The sequence below is a fragment of the Salmo salar genome, unplaced genomic scaffold (genome assembly GCF_905237065.1).
Source record: "Salmo salar unplaced genomic scaffold, Ssal_v3.1, whole genome shotgun sequence".
NCBI classification, from domain to species: domain Eukaryota; kingdom Metazoa; phylum Chordata; class Actinopteri; order Salmoniformes; family Salmonidae; genus Salmo; species Salmo salar.
Window position 1 is genome coordinate 63,415 of NW_025549090.1, and position 27,863 is coordinate 91,277.

Consider the following 27,863-nt stretch of genomic DNA (forward strand, 5'->3'; position numbering starts at 1 on the left):
GTGCTAACCTGTATAGCCTAGCCTATTGTTCTTAGCATAGCACCCCGTTTATTGCAAAGTGTGATTTCCCAGTAAAGTTATTTTGAAATCTGGCAATGCGGTAGCATTTACGAGATGTTAATCTATAATTCATTGAATGACAATATTATAATTTACCAATGTTTTCGAATAGTAATTTTGTAAATTTTAACGCTGATCACCGGAAGCATTTGAGGGAAAAAATAATCTGAATTTCACCGCCACTGTAAAATGCTGTTTTTGGCTATAAATATGAACTTGATGGAACAAAAAATGCATGTATTGTCTAACATAAGGTCCCAGGAGTGTCATCTGATGAAGATTGTCAAAGGTTAGTGCATAATTTTAGCTGGTTTTCTGCTTTTGGTGACGCCTGTCTTTGAATTGACAAAACATTACACACAGCTATTTTCAATGTACTCTCCTAACATAACCTAACTTTATGCTTTCGCCGTAAAGCCTCTTTGAAATCGGACAACGTGGTTGGATTTAGGAGATGTTTATCTTTCAAATGGTGAAAAATAGTAGATTTTTTGAGAAATTGAAATTATTAGATTCTTGCAGTTTTGAATTTCCCGCTATGGTATCTTGTCAATAAATCCCGGTACCGGGATCAGAGAAGGTACCGGGAAGGGGTCCTCTAGAGGTTAAGTTACAGCCTTATTCGAAAATGTATTCAATTATTTGTATTTCTCATCAATCTACACACAATACCACATAAACCTTTTTTTTGTTAATTTTCAAATGTATTAAAAATAAAAACAGAAATACTTACTTAAGTATTGAGAACCTTTGTTATGAGACTCAAAATTGAGCTAAGGTGCATCCTGTTTCCATTGATCATCCTTGATGTTTCTACAACTTGATTGGAGTCCACATGTGGTAGATTCATTTTTTTTAACATTTTAGTCATTTAGCAGACACTCTTATCCAGAGCGACTTACAGTAGTAAATGCATACATTCCATGCATTTTTTTTGTTGTACTTGCCCCCCGTGGGAATCGTACCCACAACCCTGGCATTGCATACACTGTGCTGGCGTTGCAAACACCATGCTCTACCAACTGAGCCACAGGGATTCAATTGATTGGATATGATTTGGAAAGGCACACACCTGTCTATATAGATTCCCACAGTTGACAGTGCAGCTCTGAGTCAGCATTGTGTCGAGGCACGGATCTGGAGAAAAATGTCTGCAGCATTGAAGGTCTCCAAGACCACAGTGGTCTCCATCATTCTTAAATGGAAGAAGTTTAAACCACCAATACTCTTCCTAGAGCTGGTCGCCTGGCCAAACTGAGCAATCTGTGGAGAAGCGCATTGGTCAGGGAGGTAACCAAGAACCCGATGGTCACTCTGAGAGAGCTACAGAGTTCCTCTGTGGAGATGGGAGAACCTTCCAGAAGGACAACCATCTCTGCAGCACTCCAACAATCAGGTCTTTATTGTGGAGTGGCCAGACGGAAGGCACACTTCAAAAAAAGGCACATGACAGCCTTGGCGTTTGCCAAAATGCACGTTAATGTACTCTCAGACAATGAGAAACAAGATTCTCTGGTCTGATGAAACTAAGATTGAACTCTTTGGCCTGAATGCCAAGTGTCACGTTTGTAGGAAACCTGGCACCATCCCAGTGGTGAAGCATTGTGTTGGAAGAATCATGCTGTGGGAATGTTATTCAGTGGCAGGGACTGGGAAACCAGTCAGAATCGAGGGAAAGATAAACGGAGCAAAGTAAAGAGAGATTCTTGATGAAACCTGCTACAGAGCGCTCAGGACCTCAGACTGGGGCGAAGGTTCACCATCCATCAGGACAATGACCCTAAGCACACAGCCAAGACAATGCAGGAGTGGCTTCGGGGCAAGTTTCTGAATGTCCTTAAGTGTCCCAGCCAGTTCTCGGGCTTAAACCCGATGGAACATCTATGGAGAGACCTGAAAATAGCTCAGCAGCGACGCTCCCCATCCAACCTGACAGAGCTTGGGAGGATCTGCAGAGAAAAATGGAAGAAACTCCCCTAATACAGGTGTGCCAAGCTTGTATCGTCATAGCAATTGCTGCCAAAGGTGCTTCAACAAGGTACAGGGTAAAGGGTCTGAATACTTATTTAAAATTTCCATTTGAAATGTTTCATCAGGTTAGCAGTTGATGTTACTCTTCAATAACATAGAACCCAAAACAAATCAGGTGGAGAAAATAGGTTTATTCAAAGAGGACAGATGTTAGATGTTAGGCTGAGGTTGATGTTCATTCTCCCCTGTCCTCAGTGATACTCTCCACAGAACAAAGAGACAGGAAGTAGTTTTATGACCGAAACCTAGTCTGTGGTTGACCAATTAGAATTCCTTGCAATAAAACTGGGCCAATGGCCAAATAACAAGTATCCTGTTTCAGGCTCAATGTCTAGACAAATTCCTTCCATGTCTCTGACCCAATGATCATTAATTCCCTATTACAGAAAAAACACTATTTCCGTTGATCGTTAACTTCTATTGGCTAGGTGGGACACAGCCAGTGAAATATCAGGGCGGCAAATTCAAAAACAACAAAATGTCATAATTCAACTTCCTCAACCATACAACTATTTTACACCATTTTAACCTGTTGGGGATAGGGGGCAGTATTTGCACGGCTGGATAAAAAACGTACCCGATTTAATCTGGTTACTACTCCTGCCCAGAAACTAGAATATGCATATAATTATTAGCTTTGGATAGAAAACACCCTAAAGTTTCTAAAACTGTTTGAATGGTGTCTGTGAGTATAACAGAACTCATATGGCAGGCAAAAACCTGAGAAGATTCCAAACAGGAAGTACCCTCTCTGACCATTCCTTGGGCTTCTTGGCTCTGTTTATTGAACATTTAGGATCTTTGCTGTAACTTGACACTTCCTACGGCTCCCATAGGCTCTCAGAACACGGGAAAAAGCTGAATGATGTAATTCCAGCCGCTGGCTTAAAAACTTTAGCGCGTTTGGATGGTGGTTGATCAGAGGGCCATCAGACTGAGGCTCGTGCACGAGGGGATTTTTGTTTTTGTTTTTAGGGGTAGGACTGCATCTAGGGTATTGCGCAAGGTTAAATTGAGTTCCTCAGTTAGGTGGTTAACTGATTTTTGTACTCTGACGTCCTTGGGTGGGCGGAGGGAGTCTGGAAGGGCCTCTAGGAGTCTTTAGGTTGTCTGAGAATTTATAGCACGGCCTTTGATGATCCTTCATTAAATAGTACCCGCAAAACACCAGTCTCAACGTCAACAGTGAAGAGGTGACTCCGGGATGCTGGACTTCTAGGCAGAGTTGCAAAGAAAAAGCCATATCTCAGACAGGCAAATAAAAAGAAAAAATTAAGATTGGCAAAAGAACACAGACAATGGACAAAGGAAGTCTGCCTAGAAGGCCAGCATCCAGCAGTTGCCTCTTCACTGTTGACGTTGAGACTGGTGTTTTGGGTCCTATTTAATGAACCTGACAGATTTTAAAGCTAAGCCTTTGATACTGATCAAATCAAATCAAATCAAATGTATTTATACAGCCCTTCTTACATCAGCTGATATCTCAAAGTGCAGTACAGAAACCCAGCCTAAAACCCCAAACAGCAAGCAATGCAGGTGTAGAAGCACAGTGGCTAGGAAAAACTCACAAGAAAGGCCAGAACCTAGGAAGAAACCTAGAGAGGAACCAGGCTATGAGGGTTGGCCAGTCCTCTTCTGGCTGTGCCGGGTGGAGATTTTAACAGAACATGGCCAAGATGTTCAAATGTTCATAGATGACCAGCAGGGTCATATAATAATAATCACAGTGTTTGTCGATGGTGCAACAGGTCAGCACCTCAGGAGGAAATGTCAGTTGGCTTTTCATAGCCGATCATTCAGAGTATATCTACCACTCCTGCTGTCTCTAGAGAGTTGAAAACAGCAGGTCTGGGACAGGTAGCACATCCAGTGAACAGGTCAGGGTTCCATAGCCGCAGGCAGAACAGTTGAAACTGGAGCAGCAGCACAGCCAGGTGGACTGGGGACAGCAAGGAGTCATCAGGCCAGGTAGTCCTGAGGCATGGTCCTAGGGCTCAGGTCCTCCGAGAGAGAGAAAGAAAGAGAGAAAGAGAGAGAGAATTAGAGAGAGCATACCTAAATTCACACAGGACACAGGATAAGACAGGAGAAATGCTCCAGATATAACAGACTGACCCTACCCCCCGACATATAAACTACTGCAGAATAAATACTGGAGGCTGAGACAGGAGGGGTCGGGAGACACTGTGGCCCCATCCGACAATACCCCCAGACAGGGCCAAACAGGCAGGATATAACCCCACCCACTTTGCCAAAGCACAGCCCCCACACCACTGGAGGGATATCTTCTACTGGTAAGGCCTAGAAGGTAGGGAGTGATGTATTTTCTGTTTGTCGCTATTGTCAAAGTCTGATTATTGTGGTGTTGAAAATGCAAGACATGATATTGAAGCGCCCAAAGTCGTTACGCTTTGTTTATTAGTTGTGTGATTTATTGGCAAAGAAACCTATTGGTGAAAACTTATGTTGCATTGCATTTATTTTATATTCTTGGCATCAAAATGTTGGAAATCTGATCTCCCACTCGATGATAATTGTCGGCAGCCAGCTCTCATCGTGTTGTAAGCCTAATGAAACATGCAAGGAGATTGAGCTCGTCCGTGGTGGTCGGCGATCCCTCAACCTTCTGGCCCGTAGCCCTGCGTGGCATCGACAGTGCCACAAAAGTATGCTGAAGTGGCAATGTCGATATCCACGTTTCTAAGCATTATTTAGAGTTAATTCTATGAGGGAGGAGGTTGTGTAAATTTTTTACAGTACAAGAGGAGGTTCATGTGAAAATATTCCCTGTACATTTTGAACTGCCCCTAATTACTTGAAGTGCTTTTGAGATCACTGATCGATACAACTGAACTGAACTGGAAATCACACTTCTTGATCACATTAAAAAAACATCAATGGGTGATTGGGTCAGAATACAGTTTGGTTGTTCTGATGTCTGACAAAAAGTATTTGTCACCGTGATGGTTCATAATTCAGGTCAGATGGACAATTTTAAACGTCTTTGGAATATTTATATGGAATGCCACTATTCATTTTGATTATAAGTGCTATAAGCATGTACACAATAAAGTTATGCCATCTCATCAACTTCCTTACTGTCAGCTTTCCTACACTAGCCAGCTGACATGTGGCATCTCGTCTTGTTTTCTGAGGTTGTAGATTATGTTCCAAATTGAGCACTGACATCACCAAAAACAGTTAGTCTGCACAGTTATCCAATTTCCCATGTTTAAAAACCTTTAAATGACCAAATCATCACCCATACTATATTTTCCCATTTATAATGCTCAGAATGGTCTTCCTGACGGGCCACCCCCAGGTGGTAAGGGTAGGTAACAACACATCCGCAACGCTGATCCTCAACACAGGGAGCCCCTCAGGGGTGCTCAGTCCCCTCCTGTACTCCCTGTACACTCATGACTGCACGACCGCATGACAGGCACAACTCCAACACCATCATTAAATTTGCCGATGACACAACAGTGTTAGGCCTGATCACCTACAACGATGAGACAGCCTATAGGGAGGAGGTCAGAGACCTGAACGTGTGGTGCAAGGGTAACAACCTCTCCCTCAATGTGATCAAGACAAAGGAGATGATTGTGGACTACAGGAAAAGGAGGACAGAGCATGCCCCCATTCTCATCGACGTGACTGTAGTCGCGGTTGAGAGCTTCAAGTTCCTTGGTGTCCATATCACCAACAAACTATCATGGTCCAAGCACACTAAGACAGTCACGAAGAGAGCACGACAAAGCCTATTCCCACTCAGGAGACTGAAAAGATTTAGCATGGGTCCTCAGATCCTCAAAAAGTTCTACAGCTGCACCATCGAGTGCATCATGACTTGTTGCATCACTGCCTGGTATTTGTAACTCCTCGGCCTCCGACGGCAAGGCATTACAGAGGCTAGTCAGTACGACCCAGTACATCACTGGGGCCAAGATTCCTGCCATCCAGTCCCTCTATACCAGGTTATGTTAGAGGAAGGCCCTAAAAATTGTCAAAGACTCCAGCCATCCTAGACATAGACTGTTACCTCTGCTACCGCACGGCAAGCGGTACCGGACTGCCAAGTCTTGGTCCAAAAGACTGCTTAACAGCTTCTACCCCCAAGCCATAAGACTTCTGAACAGCTAATCAAATTGCTACCCAGACTATTTGCATTGCCCCTCGCCTCTTTTACGCTGCTGCTACTCTCTGTTTATTATCTATGCGTAGTCACTTTAATTCGACCTACATGTACATATTTTCTCAGTTACCTCGACTAACCGGTGCCCCCTCACATTGACTCTGTACCGGTACACACTGTATAAAGCCTTGCTATTGTTATTTTACTGCTGCTCAAATTATTTGTTACTGTTATTTTTTGCTTCTCTATTTTTCACTTAACATTAATTTTTTCTTAAAACTGCATTGTTGGTTAACAGCTTGTAAGTAAGCAGTTCACTGTAATATCCACACCTGATCGGCGCTTGTGACAAATACAATTTGATTTGAATTGGAGAAAATGTAAGGCTGAAGGACAGGCTAGGTGGGCACAGCAACATCCAATCCTGTATTACATTACATCATGCTTTCGTTAATTATTTGTTTATCCAACCGTGTGTGTGTGTGTGTGTGTGTGTGTGTGTGTGTGTGTGTGTGTGTGTGTGTGTGTGTGTGTGTGTGTGTGTGTGTGTGTGTGTGTGTGTGTGTGTGTGTGTGTGTGTGTGTGTGTGTGTGTGTGTGTAGATCAAAGATGCTGGGGAAGGGAGTTTCTGTCAGTAACTCAGGGATAAATAGAGAGGCAGAGCTCAGAGTTTGTCAGAAGGCGGACCTGACAGGGTCACACACAGGACCAAGCAGGAGAAGGACCTCAGCATTTTGACCCTTTATTACAAATGGAGGAAAAGAAAGATGTTCAGTACTGTTTTCAAGATGGAAACTCTTCTTGCAGAAAGGCTTTGCTATCAAAATCTATCTACATAACACTCTACATCTTCTTGTCATTGATTTCAGCAGTAACAGTATTTTTGAACATACTGGTGATCATCTCCATCTCTCACTTCAAGCAGCTCCACACTCCAACCAACCTGCTCATCCTCTCTCTGGCTGTGTCAGATCTCCTGGTGGGACTGATTGTGATACCAGTAATGACTGTTTCAATAATGGAATCATGCTGGGATTTTGGGGAATATTTCTGTGTGTTTCATGCCTACATTGCTTGTTTATGTACTTCTTTATCTCTGGGCAATTTGGTCTTGATATCTATTGAGCGCTATGTTGCTGTGTGTGATCCCTTATTATACCACTCTAGAATAACAATAACAAGAATAATGTATTTTATATCCATTACCTGGTGTTGTTGTATCATATACGATGCTGCTGTTATAAAAAACTTAGTAAATGTGCAGGTACCCAGTAGGTGTTTGAAAGAATGTTTTATTTTTTGAAGGAATAACCTGGGGTAATATCATTGACCTGGTAATTACAATGGTTGTCCCATGCTCTATTATTATAACACTTTATATGAAAATCTTTGTGGTGGCCAGATCACAGGCCAGAAAGGTATTTTCAAAAGAGGCTGCCAGTGTGTCTGGTGTTAAAACTGTACGGGCTAATAATTCTGAGAGAAAAGCAGCAAAAACTCTAGGTATTGTTGTTATCAACTATTTCATTTGTTGGATTCCATTTCTATTTATGTTCAATTTTTTTTCCTATTTTAAGTGACAATTTCTTACCATATTTCATCAGTTTTCTGCCACTTGTTAATTCCTTAATTAATCCAATAATTTATGCTTTCTTTTATCCATGGTTCAAAGTGACAGCTAAACTTATTTTAACTTTGAAGATAAGAGGTTCATAGTTCCTATAAATGTTTTCCCTCGGTTGGCAAACATAGGTTTGATATAATTTTGTTCTACAATTGTTATAATTATTTATTTCATGTAACAATACACTGACATTACTTATCTCAGTATTGTCATCATAGATACACGTGGTGTTGATAGAGATTGATTTGTCTGGATTGGATTGGAATGACTTAGAGAAGGCATAAGCTTGTTTTATAAAAGACATCATAGTCATTGTGGATTGTGTACTCTAAATCCTAAGGCTGTGGTTGTTCTGTGTTACTTAATGATAAAAAGTAAGTATTCTAAAAGTACATTCCGAGGACGTCATGAGTCTTTCAATATGTTGTTTAACATCTCCCTCTAGTGGCTCAATTGTGACACAACGTCTTCATCAAGTGTAGTAAAGCGGAAATGTACAATACTGCATGTCAGATGACATCCAAGTCTATCTCAATGGTGTATTGTGTAAGTAGATGAAGGTAAATGTAAGAATATGCAATTATGGGTAACACTTTATAATAACATTCAGTAATAAACCATTTGTAAGGCATTTACAGTTTGCTCACCATTTAATATTAAGGCCACATTTGTGAAATGTTATTCAGCTAGGTATTCTGACATTTATAAATAACTGCTACAGTATATACATTAATTATTCAACACATCAGTGCAGGAGACCACAGTAGACACTTCAACCTCAACATACTGGTTATGAACACTACCACTACTCTTACTACATCACTGCTGCCAGGTCAGGGGTCACACCAGAGCAGCTCTCTCAGAAGCTGTTTAGTGTGAATTAATATAGAGATTGGGTAACACACTAAATAGTTTATAATGGATTAGTAAATAGTTCATTCAAAATGTTTCATTACTTCCATATTTATTTTGTAAGCTAGTTATTCACACCTTTATAAACAACTTTTATAGTCTGTAATAATGATTCAGAAGATCACTCATAAGATCTTTAATAAATGTATTTATAAACCATTTACTGGTCATTAGGGGTGGCAGGGCAGCCTAGTGGTTAGAGTGTTGGACTAGAAACCGCAAGGTTGCAAGTTTGAATCCTTGAGCTGTTAAGGTACAAATCTGACATTCTGCCCCTGAACAAGGCAGTTAACCCACTGTTCCTAGGCTGTCATTGAAAATAAGAATTTGTTCTTAACTGACTTGCATAGTTAAATAAAGGTTAAATAAAAAAATTGTAAAGGAGTTTTGCAGTCCTTCATCTGAAGTGAGGACTATTCATACTTTCTTAATACTTTATAGATGCTTTGAACAGTGCGCCTGTTCACTACACTCTGCTCTCCTGCACCTGACTTCTCCTCCCGTACACACCCTTGACAATGTTAAAGGAAATATATTGGTCATTTTATTCCAAAACAGTCACACTGTTGTAATAGTGTGCTGAAGGAAGTAACGTGTTTTGTCTGTAAATGATAACATTCTTGTTTCTAGGCTGTGACTGATTGCAGTCACTCATTAGAAATCAAAACAAATTGTATTGGTCAAAAACATGTGTTTAGCAGATGTTATTGCAGGTGTAGCGAAATGCTTATGCATCTAGTTCCGACAGTGCAGCAATATCTAACAAGTAATATCTAACAATTTCACAACAAATACCCAATGCACACACATCTAAGTAAAGGAATGGAATTAATAATATATGAATATATGGATGAGCAATGTCAGAGTGGCATAGACTAGGAGCAGTTTACAGACTGGTTACAGGGTAAGGGAACAAATATATAAATACATCATTTAAATGAACATTACGTTTCAAGGCTTACTACCTTTAATACACAACAAAATGATTTCATAATCACATTTTATTGGTCACATACACACATTTACCAGACGTTATTGCGGGTGTAGTGAAATGCTTTTGTTCCTATCTCCAACAGTGCAGTAGTATCTAACAATTCACAATAATACACACAAATCTAAAAGTAAAAGAATGGAATTTAAAAATATATACACATTTTAGGACAAGCAATGTCTGAGTGGTACATATGAGATGAAAGGGTAAAATAGCATATAAACATTATTAAAGTGACTAGTGTTCCATTATTAAAGTGACCAGGGATTCCATGTCTATGTACATAGGGAAGCATCCTCTAAGTTGCAGGGTTGCGTAACCGGGTGGTAGTCTGCCAGTGATGGCTATTTAACAGTCTGATGGCTTTGAGATGTATTTCAGTCTCTCGGTCCCATCATTGATGCACCTGTACTGACCTCGCCTTCTGGATCATAGCGGGGTGAACAGTCCGTGGATTGGGTGGTTGATGGTCTTGATGATCTTTTTGGCCTTCCTGTGACATCGGGTACAGTAGATGTCCTGGAGGGCAGGCAGTGTGCCCCCGGTGATACGTTGGGAAGACTACACCACCCTCTGGAGAGCCCTAAGTATTCAGACCCTTGACTCAGTAACTTGCTGAAGCACCTTTGCCAGTGATTACAGGGTATGACGATACAAGCTCAGCACACCTGTATTTGGGGAGTTTCTCCCTCAGATCCATTTGCTCTGCTAGTTATAGACTAATGCTAGCTGACTAACATTGAACCTGGTTAATTAGCTACCTGCAGATTCATGCAGGATAGTAATGTCATGACTTTGGATTATGGTTCATTGTTAGCTGTTTTAATAAAAGACTCCACTATGCAAGTAACCATTTCAGGTGAGTTTGTAAATTCAGTCTGGCCATCTACTCCGATTTCAGAGCACTCTTGTCTGAGTGTGCCAGTGCGCAGAATAACTAATGAATTCAACAACCGTTGAATATGGCCGGTGTCAGTAAACGTCCGCAAAAAAAGCATAATTGAATTGTTGCCAGCAGCACAGTTACAGTCACCAACGCTCTGGATAACATGTAAACAGCTGTCAGAGTTTGGGTGGGGGCTAAAGATTAGAGGGTGTGAACAATGCTGAATGGGAGTCGACAAAGAACAGCTCTCCAGTAGGTCCCAAATATTCTTCTCAAAAGTGAGATTACAAGTATATCAAATTTCAAAGCAGAATTTCTTTCTCATTGTTCCTCAAATGCAATGCATGATATACCATTTTGTAGCTTTGTGTCTCTGCTTTTATCCAATGTAAAAAACTAAATTTCAAATTTTGCTACGTAAGACCGAATCAAGGCGGTTCGTCACATATGTCGGTCCAGAATCAACACTGATATATGATGACCCTGGATCAACACAGATATATGAAGATCCAGGATCAACACAGATATGATATGATCCAGTGTCAATACAACTAAATAATGATCAAGGATCGACACAGATATAATATGATCCAGGATCCATATAGACACATCTTACATGCTAAATGCTTGTTTCACAAACGCAGCACTAATTTCACGACTTGAATCAGACAGATTTGACCGTTATTGCCAAGTTCTCTGCAGAGAAGGCTTATCTGGATCTCGATATTACTGGGAGATGGACTGGGATGGTGGTTGGCCTGCCATTGGTGTGGTGTACAAAGGAATGATGGGAAAGGCATGTATTGGACTCACCAGCAATTCCTGGTGTATGTATGGCTCTGAGAGCGTTTATGACTTTTACAATGCTGGAGTCCATAGTAGGTCCATCCTTGGCCCTGTATCTAACAGAGTTGGAGTGTATCTGGACTGGCCAGCTGGTACTTTGTCCTTCTATAGTGTGTCCTCCTCTGGTACGCTGACACACCTTTACACATTCTACACCACATTCACTGAACCCCTCCATCCTGGATTTGGGTTTCTTTTGTTGAAAACCTCATCAGTGACCCTGTATCAGATCAATGACCAATACATTCAAAGGTGAGTCATAGTTGACAAAGGGTAAATCCTTGAAGTCGGAAGTTAACCTTAGCCAAATACATTTCAACTCAGTTTTTCACAATTCCTGACATTTAATCCTAGTAAAAATTCCCTGTCATATGTCAGCTAGGATCATCACTTTATTTTAAGAATGTGAAATGTCAGAATAATAGTAGAGAGAATGATTTATTTCAGCTTTTAATTCTTTCATCACATTCCCAGTGGGTCTGAAGTTTACATACACTCAATTAGTATTTGGTAGCATTGCCTTTAAATTATTTAACTTGGGTCAAATGTTTTGGGTAGCCTTCCACAAGCTTCCCACAATAAGTTGGGTGAATTTTGGTCCATTCCTTCTGACAGAACTGGTGTAACTGAGTCAAGTTTGTAGGCCTCCTTGCTCGCACACACTTTTTCAGTTCTGCCCACAAATTTTCTATGGGATTGAGGTCAGGGCTTTGTGACGGCCACTCCAATACCATGACTTTGTTGTCCTTAAGCCATTTTGCCACAACTTTGGAAGTATGCTTGGGGTCATTTTCCATTTAGAAGACTCATTTGGAACCAAGCTTTAACTTCCTGACTGATGTCTTGAGATGTTGTTTCAATATATCCACATGATTTTCCATCCTCATGACGCCATCTATTTTGTGAAGTGCACCAGTCCCTCCTGCAGCAAAGATCCCCCACAACATGATGCTGCCACCCCTGTGCTTCATGGTTGGGATGGTGTTCTTCGGCTTGCAAGCCTCCCCCTTTTTCCTCCAAACATAACGATGGTCATTATGGCCAAACAGTTCTATTTTTATTTCATCAGACCAGAGGACATTTCTCCAAATAGTACGATCTTTGTCCCCATGTGAAGTTGCAAACCATAGTCTGGCTTTTTTATGGCAGTTTTGGAGCAGTGGCTTCTTCCTTGCTGAGCAGCCTTTCAGGTTATGTCAATATAGGACTGTGGATATAGATGCTTTTGTACCCGTTTCCTACAACATCTTCACAAGGTCCTTTGCTGTTGTTCTGGGATGATTTGCATTTTTCTCACCAAAGTACATTGATCTCTAGGAGACAGAACGCGTCTCCTTCCTGAGCGGTATTATGGCTGCGTGGTCCCATGGTGTTTAGACTTGCGTACTATTGTTTGTACAGCTGAACGTGGTACCTTCAGGAGTTTGGAAATTGCTCCCAACAATTTTTCTGAGGTCTTGGCTGATTTTCTTTTGATTTTCCCATGATGTCAAGCAAAGAGGCACAGTTTGAAGGTAGACCTTGAAATACATCCACAGGTACACCTCCAATTGACTCAAATGATGTCAATTCGCCTATCAGAAGCTTCTAAAGCCATGACATCATTTCTTGGAATTTTCCTTAGCTGTTTAAAGGCAGTCAATTTTGTGTATGTAAACTTCTGGCCCACTGGAATTGTGATACAGTGAAATAATCTATCTGTTAACTGTTGTTGGAAAAATTACTTGTGTCATGCACAAAGTAGATGTCCTAACTGACTTGCCAAAACTATAGTTTGTTAACAAGAAATTTGTGGAGTGGTTGAAAAATGAGTTTTAATGACTCCAACCTAACTGTATGTAAACTTCCGACTTCAACTGTAAGTGTGTGTGTGAAGCAACAATCTATCTTCAATATTAAAGCTGATCCACCCCTGATTATTATCAATGACTTATCAACAGCTGTAACAAGTTGTCCACTGCAGGAAACCCTCACTGGTACCCTAATTTATAGAAAGATCCATGTATGCTATACAGTATAAAGTTGTAGTTTGTTTAATCACGGTCAATCTGTCTGCTATCCCAACACCAGAGACCATGGTGGAGAGAGTTGGATCAAGCCTGGACCTGAGAAAAGTGAGTGTTAAATGATTTACTTGTTTTCCAATCAAAATATGATTACAGCTTATACTTGAGTCCCAGGCAAGGAACACAATAATTATGTATTTGTGACCCGTTTCAGGAAACTAGGCATATGTCGCAAGTCACGACTTCACAGGAGAGCCTTCTATCAAAATGCATTTTTGGGGCAGAAATGCCATATGGAACATGTGAACTTTCATGTGCCTTAATAACTTGTATGCCATCTGTAAATATGAATAAGACTGTTAAATTACGAGCCTTGTTGGTTAAGCTACAGAAAAAGTCAGAAACCTTCCCACTAGCCATAATTGGCTGAGATAATGAGTGGGCTGAACATGCAAAGAGAGGAGTTCGGATTGGTTTGCCATAGAAGGCTTCTGTCTATTTGACCTGGTCAGTCTGTTGGTAATCCTGTTGAATGCTGCTTTTTTAAAAATGTATTGTTTAGTAGAGTTGCTCTCCACTTTCTGGAGGATCGAGTTTTGAAATCTGTGGAATTAGAGTATGATAGCTAAAGAGATGGAAGAAACACCTGTCTCCGGATTACATCTTCAAACTAAGGGCAACCGTGGCATGGCATCTGTGAAAGGGAGACGCGTCCATCATGCATGATGATGTATACGGGTAGGATAGTCTAGCTAACTACATTTTCAGATATTTCTAATTTTGACAAAGGGGTTTCATTTCAAGCTAAGGTGTACTGTTAGCTAGCTAGTTAACGTTAGCTGGCTGGCTCCCTAGCTAAAGTTACGTGTATGACGTTATTATTCGTATCACAGAACCGTTTGCTTTGCTAGTTAGAGCCTAATGTTAGCTAGCTAACATTGAACCTGGTTGGTTAGCTCCCAGCAGATTCATGCAGGGTAGTAACTACATGATTTGGCACTATGTTCATTGTTGTTAAAAATATATATATTTCATGGAACAGCAGTCTTTACTGCTATTAGCCAATAGTCAGTTTTACGAGGGTATGTTTGGCGGCCTGAGTGAAGGAGGCTTTGTTGCGAAATAGGAAGCCGATTCTAGATTTCATTTTGGATTGGAGATGTTTAATATGAGTCTAGAAGGAGAGTTTACAGTCTAGCCAGACACCTAGGTATTTGTAGTTGTCCACATATTCTAAGTTAGAACGGTCCAGAGTAGTGATGCTGGACGGGCGGGCAGGTGTGGGCAGCGAACGTTTGAAAAGCATGCATTTAGTTTTACTTGCGTTTAAGAGTAGTTGGAGACCACGGACGGAGTGTTGTATGGCATTGAAGCTCGTTTGGAGGTTAGTTAACAGTGTCCAAGGAAGGGCTAGATGTATACAGAATGGTGTCGTCTGCGTAGAGGTGGATCAGGGAATCCAGAGCGACATTGTTGATATATGCAGAGAAAAGAGTCGGTCCGAGAATTGAACCCGGTGGTACCCCCATAGACTGCCAGAGGTCCGGACAACAGGCCCTCCGATTTGACACACTGAACTATGTCTGAGAAGTAGTTGGTGAACCAGGCGAGGCAGTCATTTGAGAAACCAAGGCTATTGAGTCTGCCGATAAGAATACAGTGATTGACAGAGTCGAAAGCCTTGGCCAGGTCGATGAAGACGGCTGCACAGTACTGTCTTTTATTGATGGCGGTTATGATATCGTTTAGTACCTTGAGCGTGGCCGAGGTGCACCCTTGACCATTTCGGAAACCGGATTGCACAGCGGAGAAGGTACGGGTATGGTGGGATTCGAAATGATCAGTGATCTGTTTATTGACTTGGCTTTCGAAGACTTTAGAAAGGCAGAGCAGGATGGATATCGATCTATAACAGTTTGGGTCTAGAGTGTCACCCCCTTTGAAGAGGGGGATGACCGCGGCAGCTTTCCAATCTTTAGGGATCTCGGACGATACGAGAGGTTGAACAGACTGATTTGTACCGGTCCAGGTTTTGCAGGTCTTTCATAACATCTGCTATCTGGATTTGGGTGAAGGAGAAGCTGTGGAGGCTTGGGCAAGTAGCTGTGGGGGGTGCGGAGCTGTTGGCCGGGGTTAGGGTAGCCAGGAGGAAAGCATGGCCAGCCGTAGAGAAATGCTTATTGAAATTCTCGATTATCGTGGATTTATCGGTGGTGACAGTGTTACCTAGCCTCAGTGCAGTGGGCAGCTGGGAGGAGGTGCTCTTATTCTCCATGGACTTTACAGTGTCCCAGAACTTTTTGGAGTTAGAGCTACAGGATGCAAATTTCTGTTTGAAAAAGCTAGTCTTTGCTTTCCTGCCTGTGTATTGGTTCCTGACTTCCCTGAAAAGTTGCATATCGCGGGGACTATTCGATGCTAGTGCAGTCCGCCACAGGATGTTTTTGTGCTGGTCGAGGGCAGTCAGGTCTGGAGTGAACCAATGGCTATATCTGTTCTTAGTTCTACATTTTTTGAAAGGGGCATGCTTATTTAAGATGGTGAGGAAATTACTTTTAAAGAACAACCAGGCATCCTCGACTGACGGGATGAGGTCAATATCCTTCCAGGATACCCGGGCCAGGTTGATTAGAAAGGCCTGCTCGCTGAAGTGTTTTAGGGAGCGTTTGACAGTGATGAGGGGTGGTCGTTTGACCGCGGACCCATAGCGGATGCAGGCAATGAGGCAGTGATCGCTGAGATCCTGGTTGAAAACAGCAGAGGTGTATTTGGAGGGCAAGTTGGTCAGGATAATATCTATGAGGGTGCCCATGTTTACGGATTTAGGGTTGTACCTGGTGGGTAACTAGTTAACGAGCCAGCCAGATAATGTTAGCTAACGTTAACTAACGTTATGTGACGTGGTTGATCTTACACGTTGTTTACCTAGCTATCTAGCTACATGTCTTAAGCTAAAGTGTACAACACCCATTGAATATGGCCAGTGTCAGTAAATGTCGACAAAAAAGTCAGCAGAGCTGGTAAGGCTGTTTTCATGAGATAAACAACAGAGGTAAACAAATCGGCCAGAGAGTCAGGTGTGCTCTGAACACTCCAAGAGCGAAACGAGATGGGTGGGGCTAAAGCTTAAGTGGGTGTGAACGATGCTATTCACTAAATACCAAAACATTCAAAGGCAATTTTCTCAAAAGTGAGTTTACAAGTTGATCAACTTTCAAAGCAGAATTATGTTCCCATTGTTCCTCAAAATGCAGTGTATGATATACCATTTTGTAGCTCTGAGTCTCTACTTTTATCCAGTGTAAAAAACACAATTTAAAATTGAGAATGAATAACACCAAATCTAGGTGGTGAGTCACATTTGGTCAAAACAAACTTAAGCTTTCATTTTAGAAACTAGGGAACCAGAAATCAGGCCCCTAACGTCTACAAAACATGGACCAGAGCGATGTGTTTCCTGCTTCCACAAACATGAATTAATAGAACAATGTAATTGTATCCTTAATACTTTTCACGTCAGATTATGGTAATGAGTGTATAAATCATGTATGACTTCAATATCCACACAACATTCTAAGCCTGTTGCTCACTTATATTCCTTTTTATTACAAGTCTAAGTCAAACGATTAAAACAATTCATCGAGTTAATGGCATTAGTTCAATTTTAGAATTTGTTCAAATTTGTCCCTAAATAAAACATTGTCCATTTTTAAAAAGCAGTGCATTGAGTTATAAGCATGCAATGCTTTGATTGTAAGGAAAAAACACAAAATAATCTGTATCAGAATGTTTTTTCACCATAAACAACACCAAGTCTCTGTAACATACAGTTCTTTAAGTAGCCCTGCTTATCAATGTTCTTGAAGTTTGACACTTGCGCGTACACACACACACACTTCAGGAGTTTTATGAGTGTTCTCCCAATTTCTGATTGGAGGGTTGAAAATGGAACGGAGTCAAACGTGGTTTCCATATGCTTGAAGTGTTTAATATCGTTCCATTTATTTCATTCCAGCCATTACAATGAGCCCGTCCTCCTATATCTCCTCCCACCAGCCTCCACTGATATCTAAAAAAAAACCAGCATGACATTACATTTCACAACACATTAACTGTGTGCCATCAGGCTACTACTCCACTACCACATATCTACAACACAAAATCCATGTATGTGAGTGTATGGTCTGTATGTTATCATGTTTGTGTGTACAGTGCATTCGGAAAGTATTCAGACCTCTTTACTACTTCCACATTTTGTTACATTACAGCCTTATTCTAAAATGGATTAAATTACTTTTTTTCAATCTACACACAATACTCTATAACGACAAACTGAAAACAGGTTTTTAGAAATGTTAGCAAAATTAGAAAATGAATACCTTATTTACGTAAGTATTCAGACCTTTTGCTATGAGACTCGTAATTGAGCTCATGTACATCCTGTTTTCGTTGATCATCTTTGAGATGTTTCTACAACTTAATTGGAGTCCACCTGTGATAAACTCAATTGATTGGACATGATTTTGAAAAGGCACACACCTGTCTATATAAGGTCCCACAGTTGACAGTACATGTCAGAGCAAAAACCAAGCTATGAGGTTCGAAGTAATTGTCCATAGAGCTCCGAAACAGGATTGTGACTCTTCCTAAGAGCTGGCCGCCCGGCCAAACTGAGCAATCGGGGGAGAAGTGCCTCGGTCAGGAAGTTGACCAAGAACCCAATGGTCACTATGACAGAGCTTGAGAGGTCCTCTGTGGACATGGAATAACCTTCAAGAAGGACAACCTTCTCTGCAGCACTCCACTAATCAGCCACTCCTCAGTAAAAGGCACCTGACAGCCTGCTTGGAGTTTGCCAAAAGGCACCGAAAGGACTCTCAGAACATGAGAAACAAGATTCTCTGGTCTGATGAAACCAAGCTTGAACTCTTTGGTCTGGAGGAAACCAGGCACAGCTCATTACCTGGTCAATACCATCCCTACGGTGAAGCATGGTGGTGGCATGCTGCGGGGATGTTTTTCAGCAGCAGAGACTGGAAGACTAGTCAGGATCGAGGGGAAGGATGAACGGAGCAAAGAACAGAGATCCTTGATGAAAACCTGCTCCAGAGCGCTCAGGACCTCAGACTGGGGTGAAGGATCACCTTCCAATAAGACAACGACCCTAAACTATGAATCAACACATATGGAATGACAGCTTTGCACACTCTTGGCATTGGTTGGGCTGGTTGAGAGAATGCCAAGAGTGTGCAAAGCTGTAATCATGGCAAAGGGTTGCTATTTGAAGAATCTCAAACATAAAATACATTTTGAGTAACACTTTTTGGTAACTACATGATTCCATGTGTTATTTCATGGTTTTGATGTCTTCACTATTATTCTACAATGTAGAAAATAGTAAAAAATAAAGAGAAAAGCCTTGAATGAGTAGGTGTTCAAACACTTTTGACCGGTAGTGTGTGTGTGTATATACACTGCTCAAAAAAATAAAGGGAACACTTAAACAACACAATGTAACTCCAAGTCAATCACACTTCTGTGAAATCAAACTGTCCACTTAGAAAGCAACACTGATTGACAATACATTTCACATGCTGTTGTGCAAATGGAATAGACAACAGCTGGAAATTATAGGCAATTAGCAAGACACCCCCAATAAAGGAGTGGTTCTGCAGGTGGGGACCACAGACCACTTCTCAGTTCCTATGCTTCCTGGCTGATGTTTTGGTCACTTTTGAATGCTGGTGGTGCTTTCACTCTAGTGGTAGCATGAGACGGAGTCTACAACCCACACAAGTGGCTCAGGTAGTGCAGCTCATCCAGGATGGCACATCAATGCGAGCTGTGGCAAGAAGGTTTGCTGTGTCTGTCAGCGTAGTGTCCAGAGCATGGAGGCGCTACCAGGAGACAGGCCAGTACATCAGGAGATGTGGAGGAGGCCGTAGGAGGGCAACAACCCAGCAGCAGGACCACTACCTCCGCCTTTGTGCAAGGAGGAGCAGGAGAATCACTGCCAGAGCCCTGCAAAATGACCTCCAGCAGGCCACAAATGTGCATGTGTCTGCTCAAACGGTCAGAAACAGACTCCATGAGAGTGGTATGAGGGCCCGACGTCCACAGGTGGGGGTTGTGCTTACAGCCCAACACCGTGCAGGACGTTTGGCATTTGCCAGACAACACCAAGATTGGCAAATTCGCCACTGGCGCCCTGTGCTCTTCACAGATGAAAGCAGGTTCACACTGAGCACGTGACAGACGTGACAGAGTCTGGAGACGCCGTGGAGAACGTTCTGCTGCCTGCAACATCCTCCAGCATGACCGGTTTGGCGGTGGGTCAGTCATGGTGTGGGGTGGCATTTCTTTGGGGGGCGGCACAGCCCTCCATGTGCTCGCCAGAGGTAGCCTGACTGCCATTAGGTACCGAGATGAGATCCTCAGACCCCTTGTGAGACCATATGCTGGTGCGGATGGCCCTGGGTTCCTCCTAATGCAAGACAATGCTAGACCTCATGTGGCTGGAGTGTGTCAGCAGTTCCTGCAAGAGGGAGGCATTGATGCTATGGACTGGCCCGCCGTTCCCCAGACCTGAATCCAATTGAGCACATCTGGGACATGTCTCGCTCCATCCACCAACGCCACGTTGCACCACAGACTGTCCAGGAGTTGGCGGATGCTTTAGTCCAGGTCTGGGAGGAGATCCCTCAGGAGACCATCCGCCACCTCATCAGGAGCATGCCCAGGCGTTGTAGGGAGGTCATACAGGCACGTGGAGGCCACACACACTACTGAGCCTCATTTTGACTTGTTTTAAAGACATTACATCAAAGTTGGATCAGCATGTAGTGTGGTTTTCCACTTTAATTTTGAGTGTGACTCCAAATCCAGACCTCCATGGGTTGATAAATTGGATTTGCATTGATTACTTTTGTGTGATTTTGTTGTCAGCACATTCAACTATGTAAAGAAAAAAGTATTTAATAAGATTATTTCATTCCTTCAGATCTAGGATGTGTTATTTTAGTGTTCCCTTTATTTTTTTGAGCCGTGTATATACAGTGGGGGAAAAAAGTATTTGATCCCCTGCTGATTTTGTAAGTTTGCCCACTGACAAAGAAATGATCAGTCTATAATTTTAATGGTAGATTTATTTGAACAGTGAGACAGAATAACAACAAAAATGTCCAGAAAAGCGCACGTCAAAAATGTTATAAATTGATTTGCATTTTAATGAGGGAAATAAGTATTTGACCCCCTCTCAATCAGAAAGATTTCTGTCTCCCAGGTGTCTTTTATACAGGTAACGAGCTGAGATTAGGAGCACACTCTTAAAGGGAGTGCTCCTAACCGCAGCTTGTTACCTGTAAAAAAGACACCTGTCCACAGAAGCAATCAATCAATCAGATTCCAAACTCTCCACCATGGCCAAGACCAAAGAGCTCTCCAAGGATGTCAGGGACAAGATTGTAGACCTACACAAGGCTGGAATGGGCTACAAGACCATCGCCAAGCAGCTTTGTGAGAAGGTGACAACATTTGGTGCGATTATTCGCAAATGGAAGAAACACAAAAGAACTGTCAATATCTCTCAGCCTGGGGCTCCATGCAAGATCTCACTTTGTGGGGTTGCAATGATCATGAGAACGGTGAGGAATCAGCACAGAACTACACGGGAGAATCTTGTCAATGATCTCAAGGCAGCTGGGACCATAGTCGCCAAGAAAACAATTGGTAACACACTACGCCGTGAAGGACTGAAATCCTGCAGCGCCCGCAAGGTCCCCCTGCTAAAGAATACATATACATGCCCGTCTGAAGTTTGCCAATGAACATCTGAATGATTCAGAATACAACTGGTGAAAGTGTTGTGGTCAGATGAGACCAAAATGGAGCTTTTTGGCATCAACTCAACTCGCCGTGTTTGGAGGAGGAGGAATGCTGCCTATGACCCCAAGAACACCATCTCCACCGTCAAACATGGAGGTGGAAACATTATGCTTTGGGTTTGTTTTTCTGGTAAGGGGACAGGAACACTTCACCGCATCAAGGGACGATGGACGGGGCCATGTACCGTCAAATCTTGGGTGAGAACCTCCTTCCCTCAGCCAGGGCATTGAAAATGGGTCGTGGATGGGTATTCCAGCATGATAATTACCCAAAACACACAGCCAAGGCAACAAAGGAGTGGCTCAACAAGAAGCACATTAAGGTCCTGGAGTGGCCTAGCCAGTCTCCAGACCTTAATCCCATAGAAAATCTGTGGAGGGAGCTGAAGGTTCGAGTTGCCAAACGTCAGCCTCGAAACCTTAATGACTTGGAGAAGATCTGCAAATGGGAGTGGGACAAAATCCCTCCTGAGATGTGTGCAAACCTGGTGAGCAACTACAAGAAACGTCTGACCTCTGATTGCCAACAAGGGTTTTGCCACCAAGTACTAAGTCATGTTTTGCAGAGGGATCAAATACTTATTTCCTTCATTAAAATGCAAATCATTTTATAACATTTTTGACATGTGTTTTTCTGGATTTTTGGGGGGATTTTTGTTGTTATTCTGTCTCTCACTGTTCAAATGAACCTACCATTAAAATTATAGACTGATAATTTCTTTGTCAGTGGGCAAACGTACAAAATCAGCAGGGGATCAAATACTTTTTTCCCCCACTGTATGTATATATATATTTATTTCATTCTGATTTTTCAGGGGGTAGCGCAGCCCCTACTGCCCTCAGTAGTCTGTCATTCCTTTTCCCTCTCAACCATATCATTTAATTCCTCATCAATCCATGGTAATTTAACAGCGTTTACAGTCAGTTATTAATGGGTGCATGGTTATTAGTAACTGAAATAAGCAATTTCATAAATGCGTCTGGTTGCTTGACAGTCTAATTACTTGTATTTAAATATGTTTTATAGAACAGCTACTTTTGACTTCAGGGATTCCTCAGAGCTGTAAGACTTGTGACCATGTTCAGGTAAGTCATAATGTCAATTCTTACTTTTACATACCTGCAGGAGTCAGGCACAGTCTCAAAGCCAGGTGTGTACTGACCAACCATTCATACTGGGATATAGACATTCCTGTGTTCTGCTTTAGTAATATAAACACAGTCTCAAAGCCAGGTGTGTACTGACCAACCATTCATACTGGGATATAGACAGTCCTGTGTTCTGCTTTAGTAATATAAACACAGTCTCAAAGCCAGGTGTGTACTAACCAACCATTCATACTGGGATATAGACAGTCCTGTGTTCTGCTTTAGCAATATAAACACAGTCTCAAAGCCAGGTGTGTACTGACCAACCATTCATCCTGGGATATAGACAGTCCTGTGTTCTGCTTGTAGTAATGCAGGATTTTAGCTATTGTCATATTTTTTTAATTTGACAGTTGAATTGATAAATCACCAGCATTCCATGTAACTGTCACGCCCTGACCTGAGAGAGAGGGTTTGTTTCTCTATGTGGTTAGGTCAGGGTGTGGGGTGGGCTTTCTATGATGTCTATTTCTTTGTTTTGAGCCGAGTATGGTTCCTAATCAGAGGCAGCTGTCTATCGTTGTCTCTGATTAGGAATCATACTTAGGCAGCCTTTTCCCAACCTGTTTGTGGATTATTATTCTTTCTATGAGTGTTTTGTGTGTACTGCAGTTGTGTCACGTTCATTTCTGTTTATCCTGTTAATTGTTTTTGTTCGGTTTCACTTCTATTAAAGTATGTGGAATTACCGGCACGCTGCGCCTTGGCTCCTATATGACAGGAAATTTGAAGACAGTACTCGTGACAGTAACATTGAATAAATACATTAGATTAGTTACTTTGGTTAATGGGCCAGTTTCCCAGACACAGATTAAGTCTAGTCCTGGACCGATAAGATCTTTCTATTGAAACTTCCATTGAGTATGCTTTTTAGTCCAGCACTAGACTCAATCTGTGTCCAGGAAACAGGCCCCATATGTATTACTGGCATGCTTGTCCTTGTTCAGGACTCCACACACTGGCTTCAGATTGAACCCTTGACTTCCACTGTCCAGGGAGTGACAATGTTCAGGTAAAATAACTACTTTTAACATTTCATTCCACTTGCTAGTGTATTTCCCCATTACCTTTGGGAGTAGTCTTCTAATCCAACCTCTCCATTTGACGATTGACCCTCTCTACCATATCTTGTTGTTGCCCTCAGGCACAGGACACCCAAAGGGAGTTATGAGTGCACAGTGTCTGGGCTCCGCTGGCTGTGTGAGAGAGATGTCATTCTGAAGTATCACTTCAGGAACTGGGAACCATACAGTCACCTTCTGAAAGACATGCAGTACACACAAGGTGGTCCATTGCTGGATATCACTATGGAGTTAGGTGAACTGGAGGAAGTTCATCTGCCACACTGTGTCTGTTTAGGTAAAACCATATAGAAATAGTATTCAGAAAGACATTTCCATGTAACTGAGTTTCACTTCCTGAATGAATGAATGAACTATTCTGGGAGTTTGAGTTTACTGTGATCTGGTACTGCATATTCTTTGTGTTTTAGTTGGATGAATAACACAATATTTGTCTTTCTGTCTCCTTTTTATTGTGTTGTTCAGGGACCAACCCGTCCCTGAGGAATGAGATGAAGATTCTTCATGTAGAGGAACATGGAGTGTCTTTAGAGGAAGTGCATGAGGTTACCAGATTCCATGCTAAAATTCTCCATCCCAAGTTCTCACTTATCTCTGTTATACTGAGATTACTGTCTTTGAACATAGATGTCCACTGTGACGTGGTCCTCTATATGGCAGTAAAAAGGTCAACAGTCATTTCAAGGCTGTACCTGCTCCTCAGAAACTCCAGTCAGAAAGAGGTGAGGCACTTTCACTGAAGTGACAACAGTATGTTGAAACTTACTGAAGGAAAGCTGATAGTTTGTTGAAAATCTCTAGATTACAAAGACAACATGCAGCTCTGTGAGAAATCTATTTTTGTCTCATTCATTTGAAGAGCCAGTAGACAGCACTCCTCCCTCTGGTCGAAGGAGAACCCAATGCCCCTGGGCAGTGATGGGGACATTGCCCTGTGTAGGGTGCTGTCTTTCAGATGGGATGTTAAATGGGTGTCCTCTCCATGGTCACTAAAGATCCCATGGCACTTATCATAAGAGTAGGGGTGTTAACCCGGTGTCCTGGCTCAACTCCCAATTTGGCCCTCATACTATCATGGCTACCTAATCATCCCCAGCTTCCAATTGGCTCATTTATCCCCTCTCCTCTTCCCTGTAACTTTTCCCCAGGTTGTTGCTGTAAAAGAGAATCTCTTCCCAGTCAACTTACCTGGTACACCTTTAAAATATTATCCTGGTAAAATTGGGATAGTAGAACAATAGTCTACACATTTTTTTGTTGACAAAAATGGATTGCATGTTGTGTGAATTACGAGACTACATTGTTCTGACTGACTACTACATTGCTCATTTTGTAGGCTGTTCAGGAACGGGAGAAAGATCAGGTGTCCAAAGGATTTTCAGAATTCGTCCTGTCAAGTCCAAACGGGCCCTTAAAGCTGAACAGTTTGTTTGCATTCAAGAATCCCCACTCCACTTCCATCAATCCAGAGGTGCAGTTTTAGCAGGCTGAGGACATGAATCTGTCATATTGTATATGAATAACTGGAATGTCATTCTATTTCACTATTCTCTCTCTGTCTGTTGTCTCAATCGTTGCACCATATGGCCTCCTACAGAAGATTCAGCTGTTACCTGCAGACACCACACCAAGCTGTTGTCAGATGATTATGAGAAACACAGGGGTTGACATTGAGATGGAATTAATCGGGGAAGATGAGAGGACAGTATGGAAATCAGTGGTATCAAAAGGTAAGAAATACTAGACATAAACAGTATGTCAATCATCAATGTCCTTTTCTAACAGATGCTTTTAAAATGTTTTATGATATTTTCTATTGTTTGTCTTTCAGATGTATACAGCAAAGACTCTCATCCAACATGTAAGCTTGTTTTTGTGGATGAGGTTTATAAAACGGGTTACAGAGCTAACATCTCTTCAAGTTGTGATGAAGGACACTGAAGGTCTTCATGAGTCATGTTCAGTGGGGTGATGAAGGTCTTCATGAGTCATGTTCAGTGGGGTGTAATGATATAAAACATTCAGACAGAAATACAGAGCCTTATCTGCGTCACATTTTGTTTAACAGTGGGATTAAAAGGGATTTCATTGTCATTTCTTGACGACAATCTACACAAAATACTCTAATGTCAAAGAATATATATATTTAGATTGATAGAAATGAAATGCCTAAAATAGTCGTTCCATAAGTATTCAGCCCCCGAGTCAATACTTAGAAACACCTTTGGCAGCGATTACAGCTGGGAGTCTTTCTGGGTGAGTCTCTAAGGGCTTTCCACACCTGGATTGTACAATATTAGCCCATTATTATTTTCATAATTCTTCAAGCTCTGTCAAGATGTTGGAGATCATGGCTAGACAGCCATTTAAGTCTTTCCATAGATTTACAAGCAGATTTAAGTCAGAACTGTAACTTGGCCACTCAGGAACATTCAATGTCTTCTTGGTAAGCAGCTCAAGTGTAGATTTGGCCTTGTTATGTAGGTTATTGTTCTGTTGAAAGGTGAATTCCTCTCCCAGTGTCTTGGTTTTCCTCTAGGATTTTGCCTATTCTTAGCTCCATTCCATTTATTTTTTATCCTGAAAAACTCCCCAGTATTTGCTGATGACAAACATACCCATACTATGATGCAGCCACCAACATGCTTGAAAATAAGGAGGCAGTTACTCAGTGATGTGTTGGATTTGCCCCAAACATGAGGCTTTGCATTTAGGCCAAAAAGTGTCTTCCTTTGTAGATGTTTTTTACAGTATTACTTTAGTACCTTGTTGCATATAAGATGCATGTTTTGGAATATTTTTATTCTGTATATTTGTATTCTTCTTTTCACTCTGTCATTTAAGTTGTTATTATGGAGTCACTACAATGTTGTTGATCCATCCTCAGTTTTCTCCCATCACAGACGTTGAACTCTGGAACTGTTTTAAATTCACCAGTGTCCTGATGGTGACGTCCCTGAGCAGTTTCCTTCCTGTCCTGCAGCTCAGTTCAGAAGGACCACTATCTTTGATGTGTCTGGGTGGTTTAATATGTAATCCACAGCATAATTATTAAATGTCTGATTTTGTTATTGTTACCCATCTACCAATCACTGCCCTTCTTCACGAGGCTTTCAAAAACATCCCTGGTCTTTGTATATAGTTGAATCTGTGCTTGAAATGCAATACTTCCAGATATTGTATGTATGGGGAACATGTCCACTTTGACATTACAGAGTATTTTCAGTAGATTGATGACAAAACATTACAACTAAATCAATTTTAATCCCACTATGTAACACAATAGAGAAATACAAGGGGTATGAACACTTTTGCAAGGCTCTGTATGTTATGTAGAATAGACAATCGTGTCAGCCAGGGTAGGTGTCAATTCCAAATAAGTCAGTCAATTCAGGAAGTGAACTGAAATTCCAATTCAATAACTGGAAAAGGGCATCTACTTTCAATGACTTCTACGAATAGTAATTTATTTATTTTTATTGACTGACTTCAATTGGAATTGACCACAACCCTGGAGTCAGCTCTATTCAAGAAATGACTATCAGGGGAATGATAACTGGAGAGACTGCATGATGTAGAAACAGCTGCTGTTCACCCTAAAGACATATTCATTTAATTGATCCCCCCTTCAGCATTAATACTCATTGGGATTCCTGCTGAGGAGTTTCTTCAGAATCACAGGGCTATACTCATTCAGGGAGTCAAAAACACAATGCCAATAGCAGATGTTCTGCGGTCAAAGGGCATGATTGGTGATGAAGAGTACTCCAGAATAAAAGCTGAAACAACTGAACAGGACCGAATGAGAGAACTACTGAGATCAGTCCTCCCTAAAGGACCAGAAGTGACGGGAGCTTGTCTCAAAGCTCTCATTGAACATGAACACCATCTTGTTAAGTACTTGAGTGAATCTAGGTAAGACCGTTTTCTTTTCTCCCTCCCTTGAATATGTGGAATGATTAAACATAGGTCAAATAAAAACATAGCTACCCAGATCAATGAGAAAGTCTTTTTCAGAATGGAAGAATGTTTTTGTGTTGCTGTCTGTAATAAATGACTCTTGTTATAGTTCTATCATAGGACCATCATCACATCATTATCTCAGGTGTATCATAGGACCATCATCACATCATTATCTCAGGTGTATCATAGAACCATCATCACATCATTATCTCAGGTGTATCATAGGATCATCATCACATCATTATCTCAGGTGTATCATAGGACCATCATCACATCATTATCTCAGGTGTATCAT

At 41.6% G+C, this 27,863-nt stretch overlaps 1 protein-coding gene across 1 annotated transcript; it reads left to right on the forward strand.

The window, feature by feature from the left end:
- Positions 1–13,558: 13,558 nt before the first annotated feature.
- On the forward strand, positions 13,559–27,555 carry LOC123735238 (NACHT, LRR and PYD domains-containing protein 1 homolog). The gene is made up of 9 exons (XM_045713000.1): positions 13,559–13,599; positions 22,402–22,460; positions 23,471–23,535; positions 23,668–23,882; positions 24,071–24,327; positions 24,942–25,076; positions 25,203–25,335; positions 25,437–25,466; positions 27,238–27,555. The coding sequence occupies exons 3-9, from the start codon at positions 23,528–23,530 to the stop codon at positions 27,522–27,524; spliced, it is 1,065 nt and encodes a 354-aa protein (XP_045568956.1). The 5' UTR covers positions 13,559–13,599; positions 22,402–22,460; positions 23,471–23,527; the 3' UTR covers positions 27,525–27,555.
- Positions 27,556–27,863: the final 308 nt, after the last annotated feature.

Coding starts and splice junctions, on each gene's coding strand:
- LOC123735238 (XM_045713000.1), top strand. Junction 24,328..24,941: donor GAAACTCCAGTCAGAAAGAG/GTGAGGCACTTT, acceptor CTCATTTTGTAG/GCTGTTCAGGAACGGGAGAA. Junction 25,467..27,237: donor CAAAGACTCTCATCCAACAT/GTAAGCTTGTTT, acceptor TCCCCCCTTCAG/CATTAATACTCATTGGGATT.